The sequence below is a fragment of the Dasypus novemcinctus genome, chromosome 1, assembly GCF_030445035.2.
Source record: "Dasypus novemcinctus isolate mDasNov1 chromosome 1, mDasNov1.1.hap2, whole genome shotgun sequence".
Classification (NCBI taxonomy): Eukaryota; Metazoa; Chordata; class Mammalia; order Cingulata; family Dasypodidae; genus Dasypus; species Dasypus novemcinctus.
Window position 1 is genome coordinate 128,422,610 of NC_080673.1, and position 26,638 is coordinate 128,449,247.

At 40.7% G+C, this 26,638-nt stretch overlaps 1 protein-coding gene across 4 annotated transcripts in view; it reads right to left on the bottom strand.

Annotated features, from left to right (window-relative positions):
* SEPTIN11 (septin 11) overlaps positions 1–26,638 on the bottom strand; it is a 106,738-nt gene that overhangs the window by 51,816 nt on the left and 28,284 nt on the right. For all 4 annotated transcript variants that reach the window (XR_011649118.1, XM_023582824.2, XM_071215927.1 and 1 more), the window contains exon 2: positions 3,816–3,930. Coding sequence is in view for 3 of the 4 variants with exons in the window: in XM_023582824.2 (XP_023438592.1) it covers positions 3,816–3,930 (115 nt within the window). In the remaining variant the exon portion in view is untranslated. The remainder of the gene's footprint in view (positions 1–3,815; positions 3,931–26,638) is intronic.

Genomic DNA, 26,638 nt, shown 5'->3' on the forward strand with positions numbered 1-26,638 from the left:
TGTTTCTATTTTTAAAATGTATTATTAATCTGCTTTGACTCTATCAACCTGGACCTTTTTCAAAAGTAGGGATGTTGTAGTATTTTATTCATCTTTACATGTTCACAAAAAACCAATACACAGTAGATGCTGGATCAATGTGAGTTAGTATCATTTTGGAAAATGAGAGAGCAATTTAAAATTGTGAAGATAGGCTGAATAATAATTTAGATTCTTTGGGGAAATACAGCATGTATGAGACAAAAAAGGCTTACTTAATCTAAAGTGTAGCTTTGGGAGTGATTTAGCGTATGTAAGCACGGTGGAGAAGGCGGGAATTATGAACCGCTGGGTGTACTATTACCAAGTTCTCATCAGAAGTCTCTCCTGGTTAAATGAAAATACTCTCCTCTAGACATTTCTTCCCAGGACTCAACAGAGATGGATTCTAGTAGCAGACTTTTAATTCTGTACCTTTAAAACTAGATTAAGCTTATGCTAAGATCAGTTTCTACTCTGGCTTCTTTCCTCTGCTTTCTATCTACAGGCCTTGCCACAAAATAAAGTTATGACTTTCAGGCCTTTTTGATAAAAATAACAGTTTCCTCAGTGTGATCATAACTTTTTAAATCCCCAATTCCCTTTCATATTTATCACATGAAAATAAAGTAACGATGCTATAAATATCACATATGTGCATACTGTGGAAGAAAAAAGTATAAATGGACAGCATGATGAGGAGGGAAGAAATTACCATGGATAATCAAGTAAAATATGACACCTACTTCTCTAAATGGCTGTCCAAATATTTCAATCAACTAAAACTTTAAAGACTCTTACTTTAAAAATAAGATAGACCATTGATTGACAGCAGTTTTTTCTTATGCAGAATTTTTGCTCTAAAATATTTTTAGTAAAGGGTTTTGATGTGTTCTCCTTCTGAGAACAAGTATACCTAATATTTTATGCTTATACCCCTATGTCCCAAAGAGCTAATACTGGCTCCAATCAAAGAGTTCCCAAGGGTTAAGGAAAAGAACCAGGATAGCTAGATAGACTGGCATGGAAAAATGTCCAGGGTTTCTTGTGGAGGGAAAAATGAAAATGTGGATGAATATAAACAGCATGATCTCATTTGTGTAAAACCAAAACAAAAAAGTACTATGTAATTGTGAGAGAGCTGTTTTTGTCTTCCAGTGTGTCTTTCCCATGCCCAAACCCCTTTCTGATGAGTAGCTCTTCTTTCTTACAGGGACCGCTCCTGTGTTTGGCGGGGCTGATGCCGAGGCTTCCTGTGGCTGCTAAGCCAGAGCTGTCAGGAATGACATGTTCTTTCCCCTGGGATGCTAAACTGGCAACACTGCTAAGAGCTGTACTACCATGGTAAGCAGAAAGCAGCAGCTCTGAGAATCAGAGGCGGGGACAGTCTCTGAATTCTGGAGCTAGTTCTCAGTTGCAAGACACAATACACTACCTTTCCTGTGTGTTTGTATTGGGGGGTGGAGATGGGGGTACTTAAAAGAGTTTGAAACTGGATTTCTGCAATTCTCAGAGGAAATTTTCCTTAAACAAGAACAGTTAAAGAAAGCTGCAACATTCTTGGCTTTGAAGATGGAGGAAGGGGGCCAGGAGCCAAGGAACGTGGGCAGGCTTTAAAAGCTGGAAAAGGCAAGGAAACTTTCTCCCCTAGAGGTCTCAGAAAGGAATACTGCTACTGATTTCAGTCCAATGAGACCCTTGCTGGACTTCTAACTTACAGAATGGAAGGTAATAAATTTGTGTCATTTTAAGACACCAAAAATAATTTCCTAATACAGAAAGATGTAGAAAGTTTTTAGGATTCCTTACCATTGTCTCTGGGGAATGAGAAAGGGAAGAGGGGACAAGAGAAGATTTTATATAAACAAGCATGCATTATTTTATTAGTTTGAAATGCGAATTTTAAACATGCTTAAGAATGGAACCAGAATAAAAATCCAAGAATCACAAGTTTCAACACCCACCCAGGAGAGTCAGAATAGCAACTGCTTTAGAAATCCAATAGGGCAGCTCTGATGTGGCGTGTGAGGAATTCCAAGTAGATCATAATCATGCTCTTTAACACAAAGGATCAACGACTAAGCTAACACATCCCATTACCACACCACATATTCTGTCAAACCAAGTGCTTCCAGCAAGTCTGACTGAGTGGGAGCAGGGACATAATAACTATCAGACATATTCTTGAAGCTGATTTTGGAGACAGGACTAGAGGAGGCAGAGGGGAGAAGCCTGAATAGTAATTGGCCTAGGATTACAATTTAGCACACTTCTCAATAGAAAAACAACAAATTGCCAACAAATTGCTATGCTAATGAAGAACTGCCCTCCTCAGCAATGAGCCTTTACTGTAAGATAAAAAGACAACTCATTTATGCCACTCTGTAGAACTAGCTGCCATTCAGGAGATCTCCTGCTGAATTTTAAAAGGCTTCATGTAGGGAAAAGGGGAGTCAGCTGCTTTGGTCATGTTTCTGTCCAGTCATTCTCTTCTCCAGGGCTTAAGACCTAACACCAGAGAGCAAGCAGTCTAGGGACAAGCCAATTGTGGCTTTCTACTAATGAATGCCCAGGACAGAGGCTTCTTTAAACAAGTTCCTCAGTAAGTTTTTACAAAAGGAAAATATCTGCCTCCCTCAGAAATTCCTCTCTCCCATTAACTAATAAGCAAATTGAACACACACCTTTTCTAAATCCAGTTCATTTTCCTTTGACATGAGACAGAAGTCTGGTACATTCTGCCAAGCTTAGGAGAAAGACAGTCTACTCGGCTATTGTAAGAATACCTTTTGGTCTGTCTCAGAGCATTGTCTCAGAAGTTCATGCCCAGAGAATAATGGCAACAAAACAACACAGCCCAAATCACCTTGCTGCTGTTCAGGTTGGTCACTTATCAAGAGTGCAGGGAGGTTGAAGGAAAAGGTCATTTTCTGTTCCACTACTTCAACCTAACAGAAGATTTATACATTTCCCTCTCCCCTCCCCGCTTTTTACTAACTTCCTCCTATAAGTTTAAAAAGGAAATGGTTAGAGAGAAGAAGAAAAACTCCAAGTCCAGAGATCTGGGCCAAAGTACCACATTTAAGGTATAGGAAAAAAGCATACTATATACGCCAGATCTCTTTGATCTTTTCCACTTCCAGGAACAAACTAAGGTCAATTTAGTTCCCAATTTAAGGAAGGAAGGTTAATTCAATAATTTAGGCAGAAAATTCATTCCATATATAAAATAGAATTTTAAATCATTTTGCTGTATAAGTAAAAGCTTTAAATATTATACTTGTTGAAGTAGTTAGAGTAGTTCTGGATTTTATTTACTTTATGTAGCATATCTTTAAAAAGAACTTCAATGGAGATTACAATTGCACTATAGCCACAGACCCTAGAAACAAAGTCTCACAAGACTTTTAAACTACCTTACTATGTGCAGCTCAGTTCTTTCTCTAAACTTCCCACAGCTAAGACCCTTCCCCAACCAAAAATAAAAATAAGTATTTAAATAACTATTAAACCAACCAATTGCTTAATTATATGACACAAATAAAAATAATAATAATAATTTGGGTAATACCACAAAGCTTACAAAGCATTTACCCAAATCCAACTCTCAATCTTTGTAACTGTTTCTGCAGCATGAGCAACAGGCATTATTACTCTGCTTTATGAATGGAAAAAAAAAAAAAAAACTAGTAAAATTATCATTCCTATTAATGCCCTGAGATGTGCCCCTCTGGCAGTTTTCCACCTCTACTTAAGGGCCAGACTTCTTATTTGGCAACAGGTGATGGATCACTTACCAACACACAGGATGTTGAAACAGAATCCTTGAGAAGTAGACTTGTTGACCAGCTGGTCAGGGAGACTGTCAAATCCAACATGGCCAGAAAGGGACAAGTTTCGAAGCTCTTCATTCTGGAATTTCAGAGGGGAATTTTGAGAATCCATGAACCTTGCCACCTAGGTACTTTACAGATTACCCTCCCCCTTCTCCTTTTTATGTCCATGGACTACATAACATCCTTGGCTTCTGCATTACAGAAGGTACCAACAACCCCAAGCTATGCTCTTTCCACAAAAATCAGTATCCTAAAGCAGACTCTCCCAGGGCACCTCATTCCTCATTATAAGTATATTGGTCCAGGGAAATTTAATCCTCTAGAAGTGACTATTTCAAATATGCATTAAGAGATTGGGCCCTTAAGTGACATTAAAAACCCTACCCATTTTAATAGATTCCATCACCCAAGAAAGATCTTCAATTTACTTTTTTTTTCTTTAAGATTTCTTTATTTCTCTCCCTGTGCTGCATATCCACCCCCCATTATCTGCTCTCTGTGTCCATTTGCTGTGAGTTCTTCTGTGTCTGCTTGTCTTCTCTTTAGGCAGCACTGGAAACCGATTCTGGGACCTTTCAGAGTGGGAGAGAGGTGCTCAAGGTCTTGCACCTCCTCAGCTCCTTGGTCTGCTGTGTCTCTTATTGTCTCTCTTCCATGTCTCTTTCTGTTGAATCATCTTGCTGCCCCAGCTCTCCACTCAGGCCAGTTTTCCATGCAGGCCAGCACTCCTGCACAGGCCAGCACTCCACTCGGACCAGCTTGCCACGTGGGCCAGCTCGCAGCACAGGCCAGCTTGCCTTCAACAGGAGGTCCCGGGAATTGCCTTCAACAGGAGGTCCCGGGAATTGAACTCTGCACCTCCCATATGGCAGCCGGGAGCCCAAACACTTAACCCACATCCGCCTCCCCAATTTACTTTCAATACATAGAGAGAGAGAGAGAGAAAGAGAGGAAGAAAGACAGAAAGACAGACTGACAGAGAGAGAGAAGGAAAGAGAGAAAAAGAGAACGAAAGAAACTTTTCCAGATACATAAAGGAGTTTTGAGAAGGAGGGTACATACTTATTTCAGTTATGGAAATAATGTAACTGCCATAATGCAACATGTTTAAAACGACTCAAGGCATGAATTGGTGCTATCTCCTCCATCAGCTGTACAGCCTTCTTGAGACTGCTTTGCTCTCCACTCACTATACAGCTCCCAGCACAGTTTCTGCACTCACTAGATCTTCTCAGTGTTTACTGATAAAGACCAGAATAAAATAAGTCAGGTGATTTATGCCATAATAATGAGATGGTGCTGACTGCCCCCCTCAACTCTGAATGCATTCCATGTACTGGTTGGCGATAATCTGCTAAATCTTTAATTCCCTGGAAAGCAGAGGGTCTTCAACTTACAGTTCAACAGTTATAGTTGAATTTCCAGAAATTAGATGTTAAAAGCCTGAACAAGATCCCTCATGCTCAGCTATGTTGCCAATGAACTTTACATTCAAATATTGAAGTTTGAGTGTCAAAATGAATCTCAAAGCTCCATATTTTTCAGAGAAAAAGAAAAAGCCTGCATAGGATCAAATAGTTGATGCTCTTAAAAGACTGTCTGGGGAACAAACGTAGCTCAAGGAGTTGAGCACCTCCTTCCCATATACAAGGTCCCAGGTTTGATATTTCGTCTCCTAAAATCAAAACAAAAAATCAAACAGGAAGGGAAAAAAACTCTCATTGGGGAGCAGGTATAGCTTAATGACCGAGCACCTGCTTCCCATGTATGAGGTCCTGGGTTCAATCCCCAGTACCTCCTAAAAAAAGGTCTGGCTTTCATTACCTTTCTGTTTGTTTTATGCTATATAATCATAAGAATGATTTCTTGTCATAGCCAAGGATCGAGGTCCCATTTCTAAATCTCTATGGTCACTATATAGACAGAGAAATGTGACACCATAAATGCAGTGATTTCAATGGAATGTCTTATGAACAATATAATTCCTAAAGGTCCTTGCCAGCTCTAAAATTCTGTTTTTGTGAAATAAGACTAAAATAATTACCACACTGTTTGAATACCATGGTGGCAGCTGCAGGTTTGAGGTCAACAGGACAGTGAACAAATGCTTAGTCTATGAATAGTTTCCTTGAAACTTGCCAACAGTGAAGAGGAGACTCTAAAGCAGGCCCTTAGCCTTGAACAGGATGGCGTGGTCAACGGTTCACTAAACAGCTTTCAGAGCAGGCCCCAGTGGGCAGCAGTTCTGGTTGCTGGTAAAACCTTTACTTCTAATGGCCCCAATTCTTGTACCTGCCCCTTCCTCCTTAGATACTTCAGAGGTTCCGAGAGCAGGTATTTTTAGGGTGTTTACCACATCCACCAAGACTTGGGGGAGAAAGATTTGAAATGAGTCCTGGGCTATATTTAGAACTCTTTCCATCACAGCTGTGCAGTGGCTGTTGTGTACTAGGCGAGGAGAAGCCATCCCACCAGCCTTCACTTCTGTTACTTGCTGACTTGAACAGTAAGTGAAGGGAGTGAAAAGAAACAAGGCAAAAGAGACGCTCAGCCTAGATTCCTGCTCCTCTCCATCGCAATAAAAATTATTTGAATTTCCGGGACAGGGGTGGAGGGGAGTAGTCATTAATTGCTCTGAATTCTAGATCGTTGGGTTTTTAGATACCAGATATTCACCCATGAGCCAATCCAGGGAAAGAATCAGAGTTAGTAATTATAGCTCTCATCCCAGAACCAATGCTCAGCATCTCATATTCTCACCGTTTCCAAAACACCCGAAACCACCCACACACCCAGTGAGTATTTTTATACCCATTGAAAACCACATACAAAATGAAGAGTTATAAAACAGTTTGATCTTGAAATCTTTGAAATTTAAAGTTATATCTTTCCCTGCCTTGTAACTTTGTAATACACACACATACACACACACACATATATTTATATATATATATATATAAAATGAAATTTTTAAATTTCATAATTTGAGCCCAATTCTCTGTCTGGTATTAATAGAATCCTGAGAGTCTATCAGTATATGATGGGGGAAAAGGGAAATAGGAAATTCCTCCTTTGGTTCATGAACTGGCTTTAAAAACTGGGAAGTGCAGTAGCAAATAAGAGCATCAGCTCTGAGCAATGAATCTGGTGACTCACACATAACAGTTGAATTGAATTCCTACGCTCCAGAATTTTATTGTACCATGTTTATTGCTTCTTGCCTTAGCTGTCACTATCCAAGGAATCTCGGCTCTAAGTCTATAGGCCCAGTCTCAGGGAATCTCATATATTCTCATGGCATTAACACTATCTGGAAATGACTCCCCTAATTTTATCTCTAACAACAATCTCTTCTGCCTGGGTTCCAGATCTGAATTTCTGTCATACGGGCAGTTATCTTGGGTAGTACCATCTATCTATTCTCTATCCCAAACTCATTTTTTCTCCAGAGCTTCATATTTCTGTTAATGGCACTTACCTATCCTTGAGACCACTTCCCCCATCAATGCCCAAGTCTTACCAATGCTACATCCTTCTCTCTCTTCCTATTAACAGCCTCCCTGCCATGCTCCCATCGCTCTCTACTTCTTCCTCTCTACCTTGCTACCAAAGATTCTCTCTGCTCGAATGCCATTAAGCCCAACTCTAAAGGTTGTAATCTCAGGCCCTCCCTGGGCTGAAACCAAATCTCTATTCCCACCACATCCCCCACTTCTCCCTGTGGAACCCTGACACTACAGTTAAACTGAATTACTTATTGTTCTGAAGACAAGTTCCTTCCCATGACCCCAAATCAGGGTTTACTTACAGTATTGAATATGGAATGGCATACAATATGCAAGGCCCACATAGCTAAATTTTTCATATCCCATCCCAGTTTTATCTCCAACATTACCTTTATTATGAAATATCAGGGAGAAGTACAGTGAACATTCCCCTTACCAATTAAAGGAAAATACAGATTGGATAAAGGTGACTCAAGCTATTTGGCATTCTGTGGTCATCATCATTATATTAATAGCAAACCTTTATTGACCATTCCAGTGTTCATAAAAGCCCTAAACATGAGTGAATTAATTTATTTCTTTTGACAGTTCCATGAGGTAGTTATTATTATTATCAACCTCCACTTACAGTTGAGAAAATGGAGGTACCAAAGTTTAGTAACTTGCCCAAGGTCACACAGCTAGTAAGCTGAGTAAAAATATGAACCCAGGAAGTCACGGTCTAGAGGCCTCGTACTCAGTCATTACCTTCGTGCTGTCTCGTGACGATTAAATAAGTTCTCAGATAGGCCCAGACAACCTAATAATTTCTGTTGCTATAAAAATCCAGTGTGTTAAAAAGAGAAAGAAAAATTATTCTCTAAAACCTTAATTCTTTGGCAGCCCTAGGCGGTAGAAGTTGAAGTTGAAGATTAGAATTGGCAAAGTAGCTGCAAGTATATTTTCACTGGTTCTGGCACTACCAAGATCAGACTTTGACTTTTTGCAATCAATGGCATGTGACACCCATAAAATAAAGCTTAGTTTTGATCATTTTTGAAGCAAAAATGCCAACAGGAAGCCACTAAGTAAACATAAGACCATAATTGATTTAGCCTTCCATCTGCTAATCTATCTAATGTTTGTACTTACATGAGTTCTATAGTCCATTTCATCATGAAATGGGTTATGACTAAACCTTCTGGTATAAAACAAAATAACCAGTTTTTAACTGGACTATTTCATTTTTTCTCTTTTTAGAAAATCTCCACCACATAGACAATTATTTATTTGTTCATTCAAAAATACTCATTGCTCCAAAAGCACCACGGGAGCTAAAATGTTATTTTTATTATTCACTGATAAACCCAATTCCTGTCCTTATAAAGTTTACAATGTTTCAGTAGAGACAGGACATACAAAAATGTAATACTACTAAGGATAACAGTGATAAATACCATGATCTTAACTATGGGAAGCCTGAGAGGAGAGAAGTGGCTTTTACCTAAGGAAATAGAGGGGACACCTTTGGGAAGGGCTGGATCCCCCTAAATCTACCAGGGAAAACAGAAGTACAGCTTGCAGAAGCTTTCTGGATAAATGCTACCTATGCCCACAGGGTCCCTGTATTATGAATATGCACTCTGAAGTGTACAATTGACCAGTGTTTCAGATGGCCAGCTGGCTTCATTATTGAGGTAAATATGAAAAGTATGTAAGGATGTGTACCGATACCTATGCTCTGTGTGCTGCTTTAAAATACACCCAGAATAATTTAGGTTCCACAACTCCAGATCTTGCTTCACCACAGACATAAAAGTAAAAGACTTGGAGTCAGACAGGGATAGGCTTGATGCTTCTCAGTAGTCTCTACTCCTCTGCTGGTGACAAATAGGACACTTGGCAGGATTGTTGAGTGAAGTTAAGGAAATATGAAATGTTTTTTATATATGACCATTCTTAGCACTTACTAGGTCCTCAATAAACGTGGCTTATCTTTCCCAAAATTAGGTGGGAGGAAAGAGACAACTGTAATCTTAAAATCTGAAATGAATTACGAGTTTCTCTTACTGCTGCTAGGTCTACAATTCAGCGTTCCAGGAGAAGCTGATGAGCAAAGCCCTTGGATTTGGGAACCAATGAAGTAAAATAACTAAGGGAAGAAGAGAGGAAACAAAAAGTAAGGGAAAGCGGAATGAGGATTCTAGTACGAAGAAACTCCACTCTAAACTAAGCAGGGCGGCCTTGGGTGGGGAAGCCACAGGACCACATTCCAGCATCAACATCCTCCGTGGCTGAAAACCAGTCTGGATTTCCCATCTTCACCTCTGCTTCCATTTTAACCCCACCCAGTGTCTCTGAAATTAATAAACTGAGTGTCCTAAAAGGATTCTATTCACATTCTCAGAGTGAAGCCCTCCCTGCCTGTGGTTAAGTAGCCCGCAGCTTCTGATCCTTATCAGCAAGGGGAAGCTAGAGAGCATGTTACCAAGGTGATACATGTTTTGAGAACAGACTTAAACTTTACCTTTACACACAGATATTACAATTTAAGTTTAGAAATATCCCACCTTAAAATTTAAATTATTCCCCGCTAAAGTTTTAAATTCTTTTTTAATTTAAGAAGTAACTTCTTTTAGAGGACTAGAGATTTTATTTACAGGAAGTGGTGATTACATTTTTCTTAAAGTCTCAGTTTATGGATAATAATTTATATTGATCCAAGCCATTTAATCCCCAGGCTTATGCTTCCCCATCTGTAAAATGAGGAGATTTAGCCAAATGACCTCTCAGCAACATGTCCTGTTTCTAATGCTATTTCTAAGGTTTCTTGAGTTTGGAAATCTGAGACCCATAAATCCAACCCTGTCAGTTTGCTTGGGGAAAGTCAACACAGAGCGAAAATTTTCTGGTAATTGATCTGGACTGGCTCAATTTTTAAATGACCCATGAAAGAAGTTTCTATCAGCTGCCCTGGGAAATGCCAAACCTAATGGAAATTTGTATGCATTCTATCTCTGTGTTTTCCACTTGAACTTCTCATTTCTGCTTTTTAACACAATAAATACGACAGTTTAAAAAAATGATATACCTACCCTCTACAACTGCCTTGCTGAAATCAAACAAAATAACATATCCTTTCAGTTCTATCTGCAGTCTTCTGCAAGATTTCTGAGATGTGGTTTTCCTATCCCAAGAACAAAACCCTATAAATAATTATTCTGTTTAAGTTGGTCACATGTCTTAAAGAAATAAAATAAGCCTGTATTCATGCTTTCACTCATTCAACAATTATTTAATGCATACCAAACTGCCCAACACTGTGCTAAATGCTAAGGATATGGTGAGAAAACTAAGTATCCCTAACTCATGGAATTTACAATCTAATGTGGTACATAGATATTAATCAAATAGTCACAAATATATAATCATAAGCTATCCAAAGTACGGTATACTATGCAATCTTATAACTCATATGATTAACTATACATTCTTTCTTTGAGCCAATCTCCCAGCTTATACCTCATAAAAACATGTATTATTCTGCAGCACTGTTAGATACTAATTTAGTATATTATTCCTAAGTATAGTTGATATGCAGGTTTTTTGTACTCAGATGAAAGCAGAGTCTTTCTGACAGTATTGCCTAAAGGGAGAAGAAGAAAATGATTAAGGCTCATGTTTTAAGAAAATGGATGTCAATTTTAAGTGGAGCTGAGATGGAACTTCAGGCAGCAGAAGGGCCAGAGAAGTACAAGGCATACCTCCTTTGCTTTCTGCCTTTTCCCCAAAAGAAGAGCTTCATATCCCTCCCTCATTTTCAGTATAGTGGCTTTTTCTGGGGTCCTGTTTCAGTAGTACAGATGGCACCAAGTCTAAGGAGAATCAAAAAAGAACTTCCTTATCATCACATAAAATCCTTGACAGTCCACTGTCTGCTTCCCACTATGTGGAGAAATTCTGGTTCACAACTGTCCAGGTGCACTGGTGGTCAGTTTTATAAATATATACTCTCCTCTAACTATGTTCTAAAAAGTACTGAATTGGTTCATATTCTTTTTTAAAGAAAGGAAGGCTTGTGGGAAGATAGGAAACGCCTTTTGTTCCCATGCAAAAGGGAAAACACTGGAATGCAAATTATCAACCCGGCCCACAACTATGAAGCCTATGTCAGGATGTTTGCAAGACTAGGCATTTCTGGGGTGATTTTCATAATATAAAACATCTGATGCATCCATTACCAATGAGGACCACATTCTCTAGCGATGACTCGAGCGACATTTGCCACTCTGCTTGTCATCTATACCATCAAATCCCAAGGTCAGAGCCAAGAAAGCCCCTAAGAAGTTGTGTCATACAAGAAGCAGAACAGAGAGAGCCAGGAAGAAGAGGGGAACAGGAGGAAAACTATATGGTGGTATGGGGAAGGAACTTGAGTGTAGCCCAGCTGGAAGCTGGAGCTGAAAAGGAAAAGGGGCCAAGAACCCAAGTCACAAAGCCAGGTAAATGAGGTCTGCCAGTCAAATTAAGGGAGCCACCTTAGAAAAATCCACCAGGGGAAGCAGATGTGGCTGAAGCCACCACATGGGTCTAACACATGGGAGGACCTCTGTTCCACGTCCAGGGCCTCCTGGTAAAGACAAGGCAGCAAGACGATGACACAACAAAAGAGAGCCACAGGGGAGAGTTAAGGCGATATGCAACAGAAACCAGGTACTTAGGTGGTGCAAACGATAGGGAGCCTCTCTCCCACATTGGAGGTCCCCAGGATCGAGTCCCGGTGAAGCCTAGAGGAGAAAACAAGAAGACAAAAAGAAACAGACACAAAAGATCACACAGTGAATGGACACAGGCAGCCAAAACAGCAGGGGTGGGAGGACGGGGGGGGGGGGGGGGGGGGAGGAATAAATGCTTGTATGCCACTGGGTTTTTAAAAAAAAAGCAAAAAAAACCAGAAAACCCCACCAGGTAAATTAAAAATACTTTATTGATACTGAGTGATTACCCCAATTCTATATGCTATCTTTAAGTAATCGTCTCCAAAAAACTCACAGCAGAGAAATCATTTTCTTTGGGAGTGGTAGGACTATAGAGAAATTTTATGAAGTGTTACGTTTCTGTAACATTTGAATTATTACCAAAAAAAAAAAACCTGTAGTTTAATAGAAAGTAAATAGTAAGTTTTTAAAAGGGGGAAATCAATAACCATTCAGTATCACATAGTGTTACTCTTTTTTCAAGGGGGTAAGCTTGCAATTTTTTATTGCAGGGAATGTGTAAGTGATAGAATAAAATATGAGTTGGTTTTTGCTCTTGTTGTTTAAACAGCAGAACCAGGTGGCACTGAGAGTGGTTAGAGTGAGCAAAAAGTCAGAATGGTACAGAGCAGCTTGATCTGCTGCACCAGAGAGCTCAGAGGCAAGTCTCAACTCTGCCATCGTTTAGCTGTGCAACCAAGAGAAATCTTTTAACTAAGCCTCAGTTTTCTCAATTTTAAAATAACCGCCTGTTGCAAGACTTTTGGAACTCATCTTATCCCCCATTCTCAGTTCAAATCTATCCTTCCTCCCATTTTCTTATGCCAAATGGCAATATCTACTTTAAGGTGTCTGAGAGGTCCTAGATGACATCTGTTAGTTTATATATTGCTAACACTGATCAAATCTACACTCCCTTGTACAAGAGAAAGTCTACTATCTAATCATCCTAAAACCTCCCCTATCCTCTCCACACCCTGCATCGGACAGTGAAGACTTGAAGCCACCAGTATTGTGTTAGCTTTTCTCCTCTTTGCCCAGATGCAATAACTCCAACATTTACTGAGCACCCACCACTTCTTTTTTGGCTGAACTTTTCCCACCCAGCCCTCTTAACGGACACAGCTGCAGTCAGTCTACCAGCTGGTTTCTATTTCTGAGCCTTAAAATCCATGACTTGGATCCTTTGGTTTTCCTTCTCTAACACCACCCCCAACAGACTCACAAAAATTTGTAGCCAGTATGATGCTTCACAGCAGTTAGATAAGGAAACAGAGACAGTGGTAAGTGACTGTTGTTCCCGATGCAAGGGCCAAGTGGAGACGTGGTGGCAGGAGCCCAGTGAGTGCCCTGGGGCCTGATCTCCCCTCTCTCCATTACTGACCACTGACCACTTCACACATAAAGAATTCAAACTATTTACTGAGGGACTCGTAAGGCCTGAAAATACAGAGCTGCTTTAGTTCTCATTCTTTAACTGCTGCCTCTTGTTCCTTTTTGTCCTCTCTGTATCCTACCTTCAAATAAAACAGTTAACTTGTCCCACTTCCTTCCTAGGTCCAGATCTGGCTGGTTCATCTGTGACCAGCATTGTGTTCTAGTCCCATCGGAAATTAGATTTCTCACATAACAATTAAGAAAATACTGCCGAAAAGCACTCCCCAGAAATGGATATCTGAGCAGAGCCCTGGCTGCTGCACCCAACCCTGGTTCCTTTGGGGAGGTGGGGATGGAAGCATCATTAGTAAAACCCCTTGCAGCAGATAACCATCCATACTTCGTAAGAAGTGGAAGCATTTTTTCTCACGGACAGAATGTTTTTTTCTAAAGTCAGTGTAAACAGTGAGAGGTTAAATCTAGCTGGATGTCAAAAATTAGCAACAATAAAAAGAACTTTTCTTAAGTTTCCAAAGACCAGTCTCTCTATTGAAAGTCAAAGTGACTAATGCCTGTAACAGCCTAGTGTTAAAAACTGCAAATCAGCAGAAAGTCTCCCAATTGGGAATGACAAGGTCCACATGTGCATTCCAGGGACTCTGACAAAGTCTGCAGTACTCAGAAGAAAATGGGGGTAGGAGGTAAGCAATGTGACAAGTGGGCAAGAGGCATTTCTAAAGGCACGATCCGCTCAGAAACAGATGCTACAGCTGTTCTCTGGCACTGCTCCCTATCAGCGATGATGAGTCGCCAGTCACACAGCCAGCCACCTAAGAAAGCTAAGGAGAATAATATGAAAGGGAGGTGGGGCCACTAATGAATTCAAAGCCTCTCAGTTTCCAGTGGAATTCCAAATTTCCTGTTTCCATTTAATCTCGTTTGCAGAGGAAAAAGCTACCCAATTGTCTCACAGTTGCTCATTGGGGTCATTTTTGTCCCTTCTGCCTGACTTTAACATGCGGTATATCTTTCAGAAAAGCTTTCTCAAAATGGTAATGAACAGGAAGGAAGTCAAAGAGAATTAAGAGGCCCAAACCAGCTAGTAGTTTTTCTTAACTTTTTATGCAGGGTTCAACTCCTCATAGTCACACGTCAATTTCTCATTGCTTCCTGTTGGAGAAATACTGTGGCACAGTTCATACATTTCTACTCACTAATACATTAATCAGCAAAATAATGAAATATGAAGGGGATACTTCCTCTCCTTTGCCACCATTTCTATCACTGGATATAAACTGGCCACTTCCTTTTGACAGATACCACTTATTTCTGTCCCTTTCTGAAAAAGCAGGGAGTAATGGCATGTAACGGTAGCCACTGGGAAGGAAAAAGAAAAACCCATAGCAGCTCCAAGGCAGTCGTAAACAGAAGTACCAGCTGTCTCCCTAGTAGCAAGCTGGTCACATCTACTCTATCCTTCAGCCAGGCTAACCTAGAACATCTCTGAGTACAATAACATATTTCAAGCACCTTAAAATTGAGGGATTATACTAAAAGTGATTAAAGCCATGGCAAATATACTCAGGAAATAAACACACAAATTAATATTCCTAAACAATCTGGGTCAAAATTCTCAGGCCTTCCTGAGATTTCCACTGCTCCATAACCTCAGCCCTGGATGAAAGGCTATCAGGAAGAGACAGAAGTCGTTTACAGAATATTGGGGTAGGTATTAGTTTTCTGTTGCCATGTAACAAATTACCGCAAACTTAGCAGCTTAAAGCACCCACTGGCTCTCAGTTCTGCAGGTCAGAAGTCTGGGCATGACATGGCTAGGTTTTCTGCTCAGGGTATCACAAGGCTGAAATCAAGATATTGGTCAAGCTGAGTTCTCCAGAAGTCTAGAGGCTCTGAGGATAATTCTGCCTCCACACATAACCAGACTGTTCGCAGAATTCAGGTCCTCACAGCTGTTTGGAACTGAGATCCTCCTTTCCTTGTTGGCTGTCAGTCAGGTGCTGCTCTCAGCCCCTAAAGGATACCCACAGTTCCTACCAATGGGGCCACCTCCATTTTCAAAGCTACCAATACGGAATCTCCCTCATGTCAAGCCCCTCTCATGCTGTGAATTGCCTTCTTCAGGAAGAGTCCAGTCCCTTTTAAGGGACCACCTGATAGGTCCAGTCCACCCAGGATAACCTTCATTTCTTTCTTTTTTTTTTAAAAGATTTATTTAATTTATTTATTTCCCACCCCCCACCGTGCCACTTGCTTGCTGTCTGCTCTCTGTGTCCATCTGCCATGTGTTCTTCTGTGTCTGCTTGTCTCCCTTTGTTGCATCATCTTGCTGCTCCAGCTCTCCATGGGCACAGCCCAGCTTGCCTTCACAAGGAGGCCCCAAGAAGCAAACCCAGGGCCTCCCATTTGGTAGACAGAAGCCCAAACGGTTGAGCCACATCCACTTCCCAATCTCCATTTCTTAAAGCCAACTATGCCATAACATAACTGAATCATGGGAGTGACTATCCCATCATAGTCACAGGTTATATAGGATAGGATGTGACCACAAGGAGCAGGGATCCTGGGGCCATCTTAAAACTCAGTGCACCCCGACAGGGAGCAGTATAACATCCCTATAGGCTCCTGTGAAAATAATAAAATAAGGAATTTTAGTGGGAATTGGGTAAAAGTGTAGTAACTAAAACTCTCTTGGGTCATTGCCACCTCTTTTACACTGAACTTAAGAAGGGCTGCTAACCATTGACTTCAAGTTCCCTGGTCTTTGGAGGAAGTCTTCCAACAACGGAACTAAACTTTGCAATAATTTAGGGGCTTACTATGTAACAAGAATTCTAGGAAATGCAAAATCTTCCTAAGGAACTTTAGTCTTAATAAGTAAATAAGTCATTGAGATGAAACAGAAGATAATTGCAAAATGTGTGATGATGAAATATAGTGCAAAGGTTATCAGGGGTTAGACAATGGAGACTAACATGACCAGGGCAAAAAAGCTTTCTTTAAGTCTTTCTTAGAAAAGGTCAGGTTTGATCTATGTCATGATAAGGTAAAATAAGATTTGAACAGTTGCAGAGTAAGAGTGGAGATGAGAGGAGGGAAAGAAATAGAATCTATCAAGAGGCAAAGGAAAAGGAAGAGATCCAAACAGGATGGGTAAGACTGAACTAGAAAAGTCAAAGAAAAAAGAATAAAATTAATTGGGAAGCGGACTTGGCCAATGGATAGGGCGTCTGTCTACAGCATGGGAGGTCCGCAATTCAAACCCCAGGCCTCTTGACCCGTGTGGAGCTGGCCCATGTGCAGTGCTGATGCGCGCAAGGAGTGCCCTGCCACACAGGGGTGTCCCCCGTGTAGGGGAGCCCCACAAGCAAGGAGTGCTCCCCGTAAGGAGAGCCCCACAGCACGAAAGAAAGTGCAGCCTGCCCAAGAATGGCGTTGCACTCACGGAGAGCTGACACAGCAAGATGATGCAACAAAAAGAAACACAGATGCCTGGTGCCGCAGATAGGGATAGAAGTGGTCGCAGAAGAACACACAGTGAACGGACACAGAGAGCTGACAACTGGGGGGGGGGGGGAGAGAAAATAAATAAAAAATCTTTTTTAAAAAAAGAATAAAATAAAAGCAAAAATAAAATACATGAAATAATTGAGAGTAGAGGATACAAAGCTTAAAAATTGGTTTAAATTTCCATTGTCTAGAAATGGTCCTTAAAAAGAACCACTATGAAGACAGGCTCCGCAATTTTCCCCTCCTGGAAGAACCACTATGAAGACAGGCTCCGCAATTTTCCCCTCCTGGCCTCCCAAACAAGCAATATGTGATTAAACACCTACAAACCCAGGCTCTGTCAACGGATGTCCAAAGGTTGAGTGGGGGAAGAGATCTAGGAAGAATCACTGAGCAGTAACATCATGAAAGGATTTTCTGTTTCCTGCCACCCAGTGCATTTAGGAACATAACTCCCCACCACACCAGTGGACCAAGGATCTGGAGTACAGAATTGCTTTCTAGCCAAGGTTTTAACCCAAATTATCAGCCTGGGCAACCACCCAAATGGTAAACTATTTAATGCAAACTTCCTTCACACCATTAAAAAAAAAAAGCATATCTTGCAGAGAAACTAATTAGTTATGGCTGCAATTTCTGCCATTCTAATCAAGCTAAAGTTTTCTCCTCTCTTCCTTACTCTGTTCTCCTTTGCAAAAAAATCGAGCCAATTAACTCCTAAAAATAAAAAGAAAAACTCCCACGTGCAAGAACAGACAACTTTTTGCCTTACAGACAGTTAATTGCAAGGTGAGGCACCCCTCCAGCTGTAAGGGAAAGTTGGTTTAAAGGTTTTCTCACACAGATGGGGGTGCTAAGAAAAGCAGAATCAAGAGGTTCTGCTACAATTTTCCTCCTCTCTCCAATTTTTCCTGTTGATGGATGATTTCAGATGCTGGCTTTCTTGTCTTAATCAGCTAAAGCTAAACAAGCCTTCTTTTTACTTACTGCTGGGACAAAAGAATGTTTCCATAGTACCCTCCACCCCCTCCATTTTCGACTAAAAATGTCTCTTAAAGTGGCATTTTCATTATCATTATTATCATGTTGATATTCCTGAATAACCTAATAGAGCCCAGGAAAAACTCTACTTTATACAATAATTGTTACAAAATCCCATCATTTCTCAAAAACAGGTGATAAAATGCATGTGCCAAAGCAGAGGTTCCACTTTCATGAATGTTGTGACCAGAGAGCACAAAGGGTCAGCAGCCCAGGCTTCTCACTGTGATGGGCTCTAGCTCCACTCTGGTTCCACCCCAAGGTAGACCAAGGCATGGGATATGTGGATGGGAATGTGCCTGACAGTCTTTGAAAGCATGATTACAGGAAACAAACTGAAATCAAAACTTGAAAGATCATAACTTGGCAGGAGATCCTTTCTGTAATTTATATATTCCATTGGAAGGAGAAACTGAGAAAGTTAAATGAGACACAGGGTGAAAGAAAGACCAAATTAGCAAGTCTTGGGCACTGATCCAAGTAGCTGCCAAGAAACTCTCCCAAACCCTAATAGTTCATTAGAATAATTATTATTCACATGATGGAAATGAAAGACAGGCAAAGGGAAATAAGAAGAGATAATTACACTGGGGGGAAAAAGAAGAGCTACTTTGGCCATTTTCCTTTGACAAAAATGCAAACTTCAAATCCCTCTCCACATAGAGAGGGAAGACTGTTGATCTTACTGTAATCATGGCTACACAGAGTTCAACCCATTTTGCCACAATTACACCAACTGTACACATAAAATTGGTTATTACTGGGAGTGGGTTTAGCACAATGTGGCAGCTGCAACCACCAATGCAAGGAAATAAGGCTTGGCCACTCACCAGGATTCCTCCTCAGCCCAACTTCCTATTCACTCTTTAGCCCAGATCTTAATAATTCAGAAGGAAGTATGACAGCTACAAGTCACCTGGCTGCTCACATGGACATACATACAAGGAACAATGACTGTAAAACCAGACATATTTGGACAAGCAGAGAAGCTAGTGAAGCTTCAGTCCCCACGGACAGTAGAGTACTAATAAATGTGTTGTATATTTCACCTCACATTCTGGGTTCAGAAAGGAAAAGCAGACATGTATCTTTGAAAAGTGTCAGATCAAAGTTGCCTGGACTTCAGTATAATGAAGGTTAAAGCATTTTAAGAGAGGGGATAGAGGGAATGAACTCTACTTTTTACCTAGAGAATTAAAAAGAAAGGTCTAATACTTCTTGTATTAGTCAGCCAAAAAGGTCCTAATTCAAAGTACCAGAAATCTGTTGGCTTTTATAAAGGGCATTTACGTGCAGTAAAAACTTCCAGTTACAAGGCCCTAAAGAGACCACATCAAGGCTGCTTTCTCACCAACTCTGTTGCCACATTTTGAAGCAAGATGGTGGGTGATCTCTCGGACCTCCTCCCTCTTTTAAGGTTCCATGGGCCCAGCTTCTTCCTATCTCGGCTGTAGGCTGGCATAGCGCCTGCCATTGAGTGCCTGTTCCCCACATACGAGGCCCCAGGTTCAATCCCTGGTACCTCTTTAAAAAAAAGCAATTATGGAACATTATGTAAAGACCATAATGGTAGGTGCTATTTAGTAAAATACTCAAAATACTCCAATGCCATTATGCTTAGACATTGGTCTACCCTTCCTGCCTTCTCAATACTTTCCTCCTTCCACCAAAACCATCATAAAAATAACCTGTTTTCTGGGCACTTCAGTGTCAAGTCCAAGAACTGTATCTGGCCCTTTAAAAAAGATCCTCCCGTTTAATCTCCATAGCTCCATGGAGTAGATACCAGCCACACTTTACACATAAGGAAACCAAAGTTCAATTAAATGGCAGAACCAGTGTTCAAACCAGTTTTGCCAGATTCCAAGTCCACAGGCTTTCTACCACTAACAGTCCTTTAAACCGGACAACTGCCTCCTTTTAAAGCATACCCAGCTCTGCACAGAGAATGCCTCCACCCTTAACTCCACCTGCCAAATTCTACTCTTCCTTAAAATTCCAGGCAAAATTGCCACGCCACTTTCTTTATTATGCCGTCCCTGATTTAAATCTCTACCATACTTGGGTTGTCCGTCCTATTCTGGCACCTAGCTACATAGTTTTCCACTTGTCAGGCCTCCGGAAAAATGTACATTTATTAAGGAGAGGAACCCTGTCTTTATGTGACCTGGAAATAATGCTGTGACATGCAGCCAATGCTAGATGTTTAAGATGAACAAAAGCAGAGACTCAGTTCTCAGGCTTAACAGTCTATGACCAGCCTTCCCCAACCAAAAACTACCATGGAGCAGCAAAATGAGATAAAGCTTATTGGCGGGAGCATTCCTTATGGGCTGGAATGCCCAGGATACATTCAATGGAACAGGTGAGGTTTAAGAGGGCCCTTGAAAAATGGGGAAGATAAGGGAAGTTAATACTCCAGCCACATGCTTCCCTATGATTCCTTCATGATACTTAAGGCAACCAGCTGTGGGGAGAGAAGGAAACAATGTAGTTAGAGGTCAAACAGTGTAGGGGAGCTTGCTACAAGAAATAATTTTTCTGCTAAAGTTAAAGTTTAGCATCATCCTATCTACTTTACATGGATCTCAATGAACACAACCACCTGCTAAGCTATGTACTACTATTGTTCCCATTTTACACATGAGGTAATTGAAGTTCAAAGAGATTAAGTTGCTCAGGGCCACACAGGGTCAAAGCCAAGCTGTCTGCCTTTAAAGCCCAGAAGCAAGGAAACCTTCTTCAGAACAATCTTTTATAAGCCCAGGCAGGGGGACGGGGGGTGCATCAGGGGACATCCACGGCCTCACACAAATGCAATACACTACAGAAGTCACCATCTTCCAAGGTCAAAAATAGTAAGAGATGGGAAGCAGATCTGGCTCAACTGATAGAGCGTCCACCTTCCACATGGGAGGTCCAGGGTTCAAACCCAGGGCCTCCTGACCCATGTGGTGAGCTGGCCCACGCACAGTGCTGATGCACTCAAGGAGAGCCATGCCACACAAGGGTGTCCCCTGTGTAGGGAGCCCCACGTGCAAAGAGTGCACCCCGCGTGAAAAACATGCAGCCTGCCCAGGAATGACATCACATACATGGAGAGCTGATGCAATAAGATGATGCAACAAAAAGACACAGATTCCCAGTGCCACTGACAAGAATACAAGAGGACACAGACGTATACACAGTCAATGGACACAGAGAGCAGACAACTGGGGGGTGGGGGGATGGAGAGAGAGGGGAGAGAAATAAATAAAAAAATAAATCTTTAAAAAAAAAAGCAGTAGGAGAGGGAGCTCTGTCATAGCGCACAGGCCCTATGCCACTAGGTGGGAGCATATAAGGAAGGGAAAGTGGAAGCTAAAAGGAGTGGGAACAGCAAGAAGCAAGAAGAGAAGCACTTCCCAGCACAAACTGCTGGAGCCCATTTCTTTCTTTCTTTCTTTCTCACATAAAAGGAACAAGTTGAACCTAGAGATTATAGATTAGGGATGAGCTGCCTAAAGCAATTGCTCTTACTCTCTCACACTCATTTAAAGAGCAAAAATAATCAAGTCTCCTTCCTTCCTTTTCTCTTGCAAAATATAAAAGCCAGGGGAGTGGATGTGGCTCAGGCAGCTGGGTACCACCTCCCAAATGGGAAGTATAGGATTCAGTTCCTGGTGCCTTCTAAAGAAGACAAACAAACAACAAGAAGACAACGAGCAGACATCAAGGGAAAAAACAAACAAGCATGCAATGAGGAAAAATAAAACAATGAGCAGACAATGAGCAAAGGCTGTGAGCAAGACAGCAAGCAAAAAAAAAAACTGAACAGGGAGCAGATGTGGCTTAGGCAGTTGGATGTTCACCTCCCACACGGGAGGTCCCAGGTTCTGTTCCCAGTCCTCCTAAAGAAAAAAACAAAGAGAAAACAAGAGAAACTGAGCAAAAAGACAAGAAGCAAACAGATGAAGGAGTCATCTCGGAAGAAGCGGGAAGTTATATATGTAAAAGTTGGTGGTACAGAAAAATCAACTGAAGCCTACACAGAAGATGCAGAGAAAATGCATCAGAGATGGACTAAAGACAGGATGCAGATAGCAGTCCTGATTAATACCACATGACTAAAACATTAGAGACCCCTGTGAGCTCCTCCTTAGTTTCTTACAGACCACTGGGGAACAAACACGCATATGGTTGTACTACAAAACAAAACAAAACAGCAACAATAGAAAAAAACAAACTAAAAAAGAAGCGCTGATTATTTAAAAAAGAAAAAAAAAATCCACCTTTTGGAATAAGAGAACCTCTCCGGATTCATTTCCTCATCTTGTCTAGCAGGGAAGTCTAAAAATGCTCATCACCCAGGTATTTAAGATGACTAAGGAAAAATAAATATCTATTGATTTACTGGTGGAACACTATTACCCACTTATTCTGAACTTAGGTGAAAAATGAAACATCTTAAAGCTCTTAACTTTTACCCTCAGGGAAACTAACATTCATGATTCTAGAACCTACCCTGAGGTGGGCATTAGTTAGCAATTTCACTTATGTTGTTTTACTTAATTAATATTTACTTAGACTAGCATCTCTGAAGGCATTTTAATTGTACTCACATCGCTTTACATGCACTTCTCTGCAAATTGCATTTGGAACAAATGTTCAAAATACTAGCCACTGTGGACCCAACACAAAATAACTGTTTTGTTGATTCCTTAACAATCCATGAGCTAATGACAAATAGTTCACTCAGGTCCATGAAAAGCATTTTCAGATGTCATCAACTTAGACAATAGTATTTCTTTAAAGGCAACAAACGGCCAAGAATTTTAAAATAAAACTTGAATAAATTTAAAGCTATTATCATTTCATACATTTCCCTCTCCAATAAAAATTGGTGGTTGTATCCTCTTAAACCTATTCCTCTGCTCTAAATTCCTCTCCTACCAGATATGTTTTCCTTAGGACACTATACTCTTCTCTCTCCATCGCATTCCATATTATATTGTGTAGCCAGATTTATCTATCATAAAACAAATAAATATACATAAAAGTTACTTAAGCAATTATATTCCATAGCTAAAAATCTTCCAGGGCTTCCAATCCTATTCCAGCTAGGGTTTAACTGACATGGACCATCATTTTCTGGGCTTCAGCTTCATCATCTGTAAAAGACAGACAGGGAAAGCAGGGATAGAAAGGATGGTTGTTGAGGAAGGGCACATAAACAATCTCCAGTTATTAAATTATGAGATTCTATTATTCACAATGGCACAGAGGAAGAAAGATTGTCAGTGCTTACATTAGAGTGATTTCCCAGCTTCAAATAAAACTTTACGAGAAGTATTCAGTCCTCAAAATGAAAGCATAAAATACTGAAGGCAAACAAGAAGACATGACTTACAGAGAGGGATGGTTCTAAATCCAACTCAAATAGTGGGTTACCCTGTCCAAGAAGCACAACAGTACAGTTCTGAGACCACAAAACCAGCCTATTCTCTGGCAGAAGGCAAAACAACTGACCAGGATCAACAGGACACGGATGGTTCCAAGCGGGTGGGAAGCTATTTGTCACCTAACTGTTCCCAAAACAAGAAGTCTCATGGTTCTAGTCCCATGAGACTTGAGATTCTCAAATTTTGTTTATTCATACAACAATGAAGGAATCACAAGCCTTAAGCCTTATGCTAACACAAGTATAGGAGTAAAAAAATGACTGTGATGGGTATAGTCTTAGCCCAAGGGTCAAAACGGGTGTTTCTTAAATCATAAGAAGTTGAAGCCAAAAAAATAAAATAAAATAAAACACTGAATGAAAAAGAGAATGTATATATTGTTTCTAAAGTACTAGAAACCAGAGTTCTCTTTAAAAATGTGCATCTATAACAAGGCCTTACCATGTAAATATAATAGAATACCCACGTACCTAACATTCAGCCCAAGAAACAGAACACTACTCAAAGAATTGGAACCCAAAGTACTTGACATGATGACGTCCCTGTCCCTCCACAACCCCCACCAGACTATCTTAAATTTGCATTACATTATTCTTGTTTTTATTTATAGTGTTATCTTATAGACAATTATCAGCATACAGTCATAAAGAGTTCTAACTTCAAAATAAGATAAGTGGACTGAAGTTGTAATAAATTCCATGGGACCGGCCAGGGAAGGACTCTGTTTTGGTATAAAGAATGTCAACTAAGCAAAATGTTCCAAACTGACACTGCATGGTGAGCACAATGGGACAGCGGAAGGAGTTTTTCAAATGGCATTATGTTGTCTGTAAAGCATTATTCTTTAGCCCACAAGTTGGAGGTACAGACACAAATGGTAACCTGAGCTATGTCACCTAAGCCTTTTACAAGGGCTCATACGTTCATGAAGGGTGGCTCACTATTAATATCCAACTGCACTGAGGACCTAAGTTAAACTGGATTCAGCCCAGCTGCAGCCCAGCTCTAGAACTGTGAAATTTTTTTCACATAAGTCAGCCAGTGCCAGGGTCCTAAAAATTAAATCAGTAATCAGGAGATAAGAAGGGGACTTTGGGTCGTGGGGAACCACCGAAGAATACAAGCAACCTATCTAGAACGCCTCCTTCTATATTTGTAGAATAAGCAAATGTCAGGGCATCTGGACTCCAGCTCTGAGCCTGTGGGCCTTAAACAGGTCACTTACTCTCCTGGGTCCTGGCTTCTTTTACTGTACAATAAAGGAACCAGATGAGATGATCTCTTTAAACAGTCCTTCCTCCTCTAACATTCTATGAAACCCCAAGCAACAAAAGCCTGGCGTGGTTTTGCCTTCACAGCCTCTGGTACAGGCTCACCTGTGTCTACTCAGCTTTCAACCGTCAATAAGTACTACAGCTAATGGTAATTCTCAGAGGATAAGAGGAGAAAGTAGGATGAATCACACAGGACAGGATGTTTTAATCCAGATCTCAGCTGCTAGGGTAGAACTTGTAAAGAAAATCAATGCTAGAGGGGAGGAAACCCAAATCTTTAGGTTTAAATGGGGGGACAACATCTGGGTCAAAAATCTAGGATGAAAAAGGACAGACCCAAAAGCAGGAGCAGTATTTCACAACTCAAATATGAATGAACCATATGCCTCTAAAAGACCATAGAAATGCCTTGTTCCACAAAGGAAGGTAGAAGTGGTATCAATTCACCAAAACTGTCAGAGGTTAAGAATATAAAGATGTCCATAAACTGTACAGAAATAGTACCAGGACCACCACTCTGGAAACAGTAACTTATTGCTTTAAATCCAAAAGGCTAGCTAATACTCATACAGTACAGTTTATATGTTGTGCACTCTTCCATGTGTTTCATATGCATTAAGGTCAGTATCCTCTCAGCCCTATGGAGGTAGATATTATTAACCTTTTTTTTTTTTTTACAGATATGGAAATTAAAACACAGAGATACAAAGAAACTTGTCCAAGGTCTCAGAGCAAATAAGTAAAGTCTGGATTTTAATCCAGTTTAACAGTGAAATTACACCAACTATTCACTTGAGAATTTCTTTTACATACACATTTTAGTTTCTGTCTTGTTTGCTTGTTAGGTGTCACCCAAAAAGACAAATTTTCACCCAAGCAGAAGGTTATACTTTGGATGATCTGATAAAATATGTGCTAAGATGTCTGGAGAGTTGAACTGTTGATGGAGAAGCCGTGGAGAGATGGTCATCCTCCAAGCAGCAGTAAGCAAGCTGCTTCCCTCATGTGTGCTGTGTGACTGCCCCACATATATGTGTGCATCATGTGCAACACAAGATATGGCCAGTCCACTTGCACCACAGAAACACATAGGTTACTATGTGACCTGAGTAAAGGACTGAAAAGGGCAAGGTATAAGGGTCATGTCTAGAGAGCAAAGGACAGAGAGACTGACTCATTCATTACTTTGACAGATGGGAGCAGGAGTCCCAGGAGGGATGTAGATTTAGTCTTGTTTTTTCTTTAAGTGGTTCAAGTGGTAAAGTCCTGCAAAAACTTTTCACTTCCACTAAGAACAATGACCTCGTATTTGGGACGTGGAGCTGCCCTGGATGGCGCCTCGGGGGTAATCACCGGACATCGTGGATCCTCACAGGGCCCACTGGATGGAATGGAGGAGAGTATGGGCCATGATGTGGACCATTGTCTATGAGGTGCAGAGGTGCCCAAAGATGTACTTACCAAATCCAATGGATGTGTCATGATGATGGGAACGAGTGTTGTTGGGGGAGGAGAGGGGGGGTGGGGGGGGTGGGGTTGAATGGGACCTCACATATATATTTTTAATGTAATATTATTACAAAGTCAATAAGAAAAAAAATAAATAAATAAAATTTTTAGCAGAAAAAAAAAAAAGAACAATGACCTCAGACAAAACATTCCACTGGATGATTGGTAGAGCCTGATCTAACAGCAGAAGGCACAATCACTGACTTAAAGGACTCATCATTGAGTATCTTCACAAATGCACTTTATTTTTATTTAATTATTTTTTAGGAGGAACGAGGGATTGAACCCAGGACCTCATACACAGGAAGCAGGCACTCAACCACTGAGATACATTTGCTTCCCTCCTTTATTTTTTATCTTCCTTCTATATTG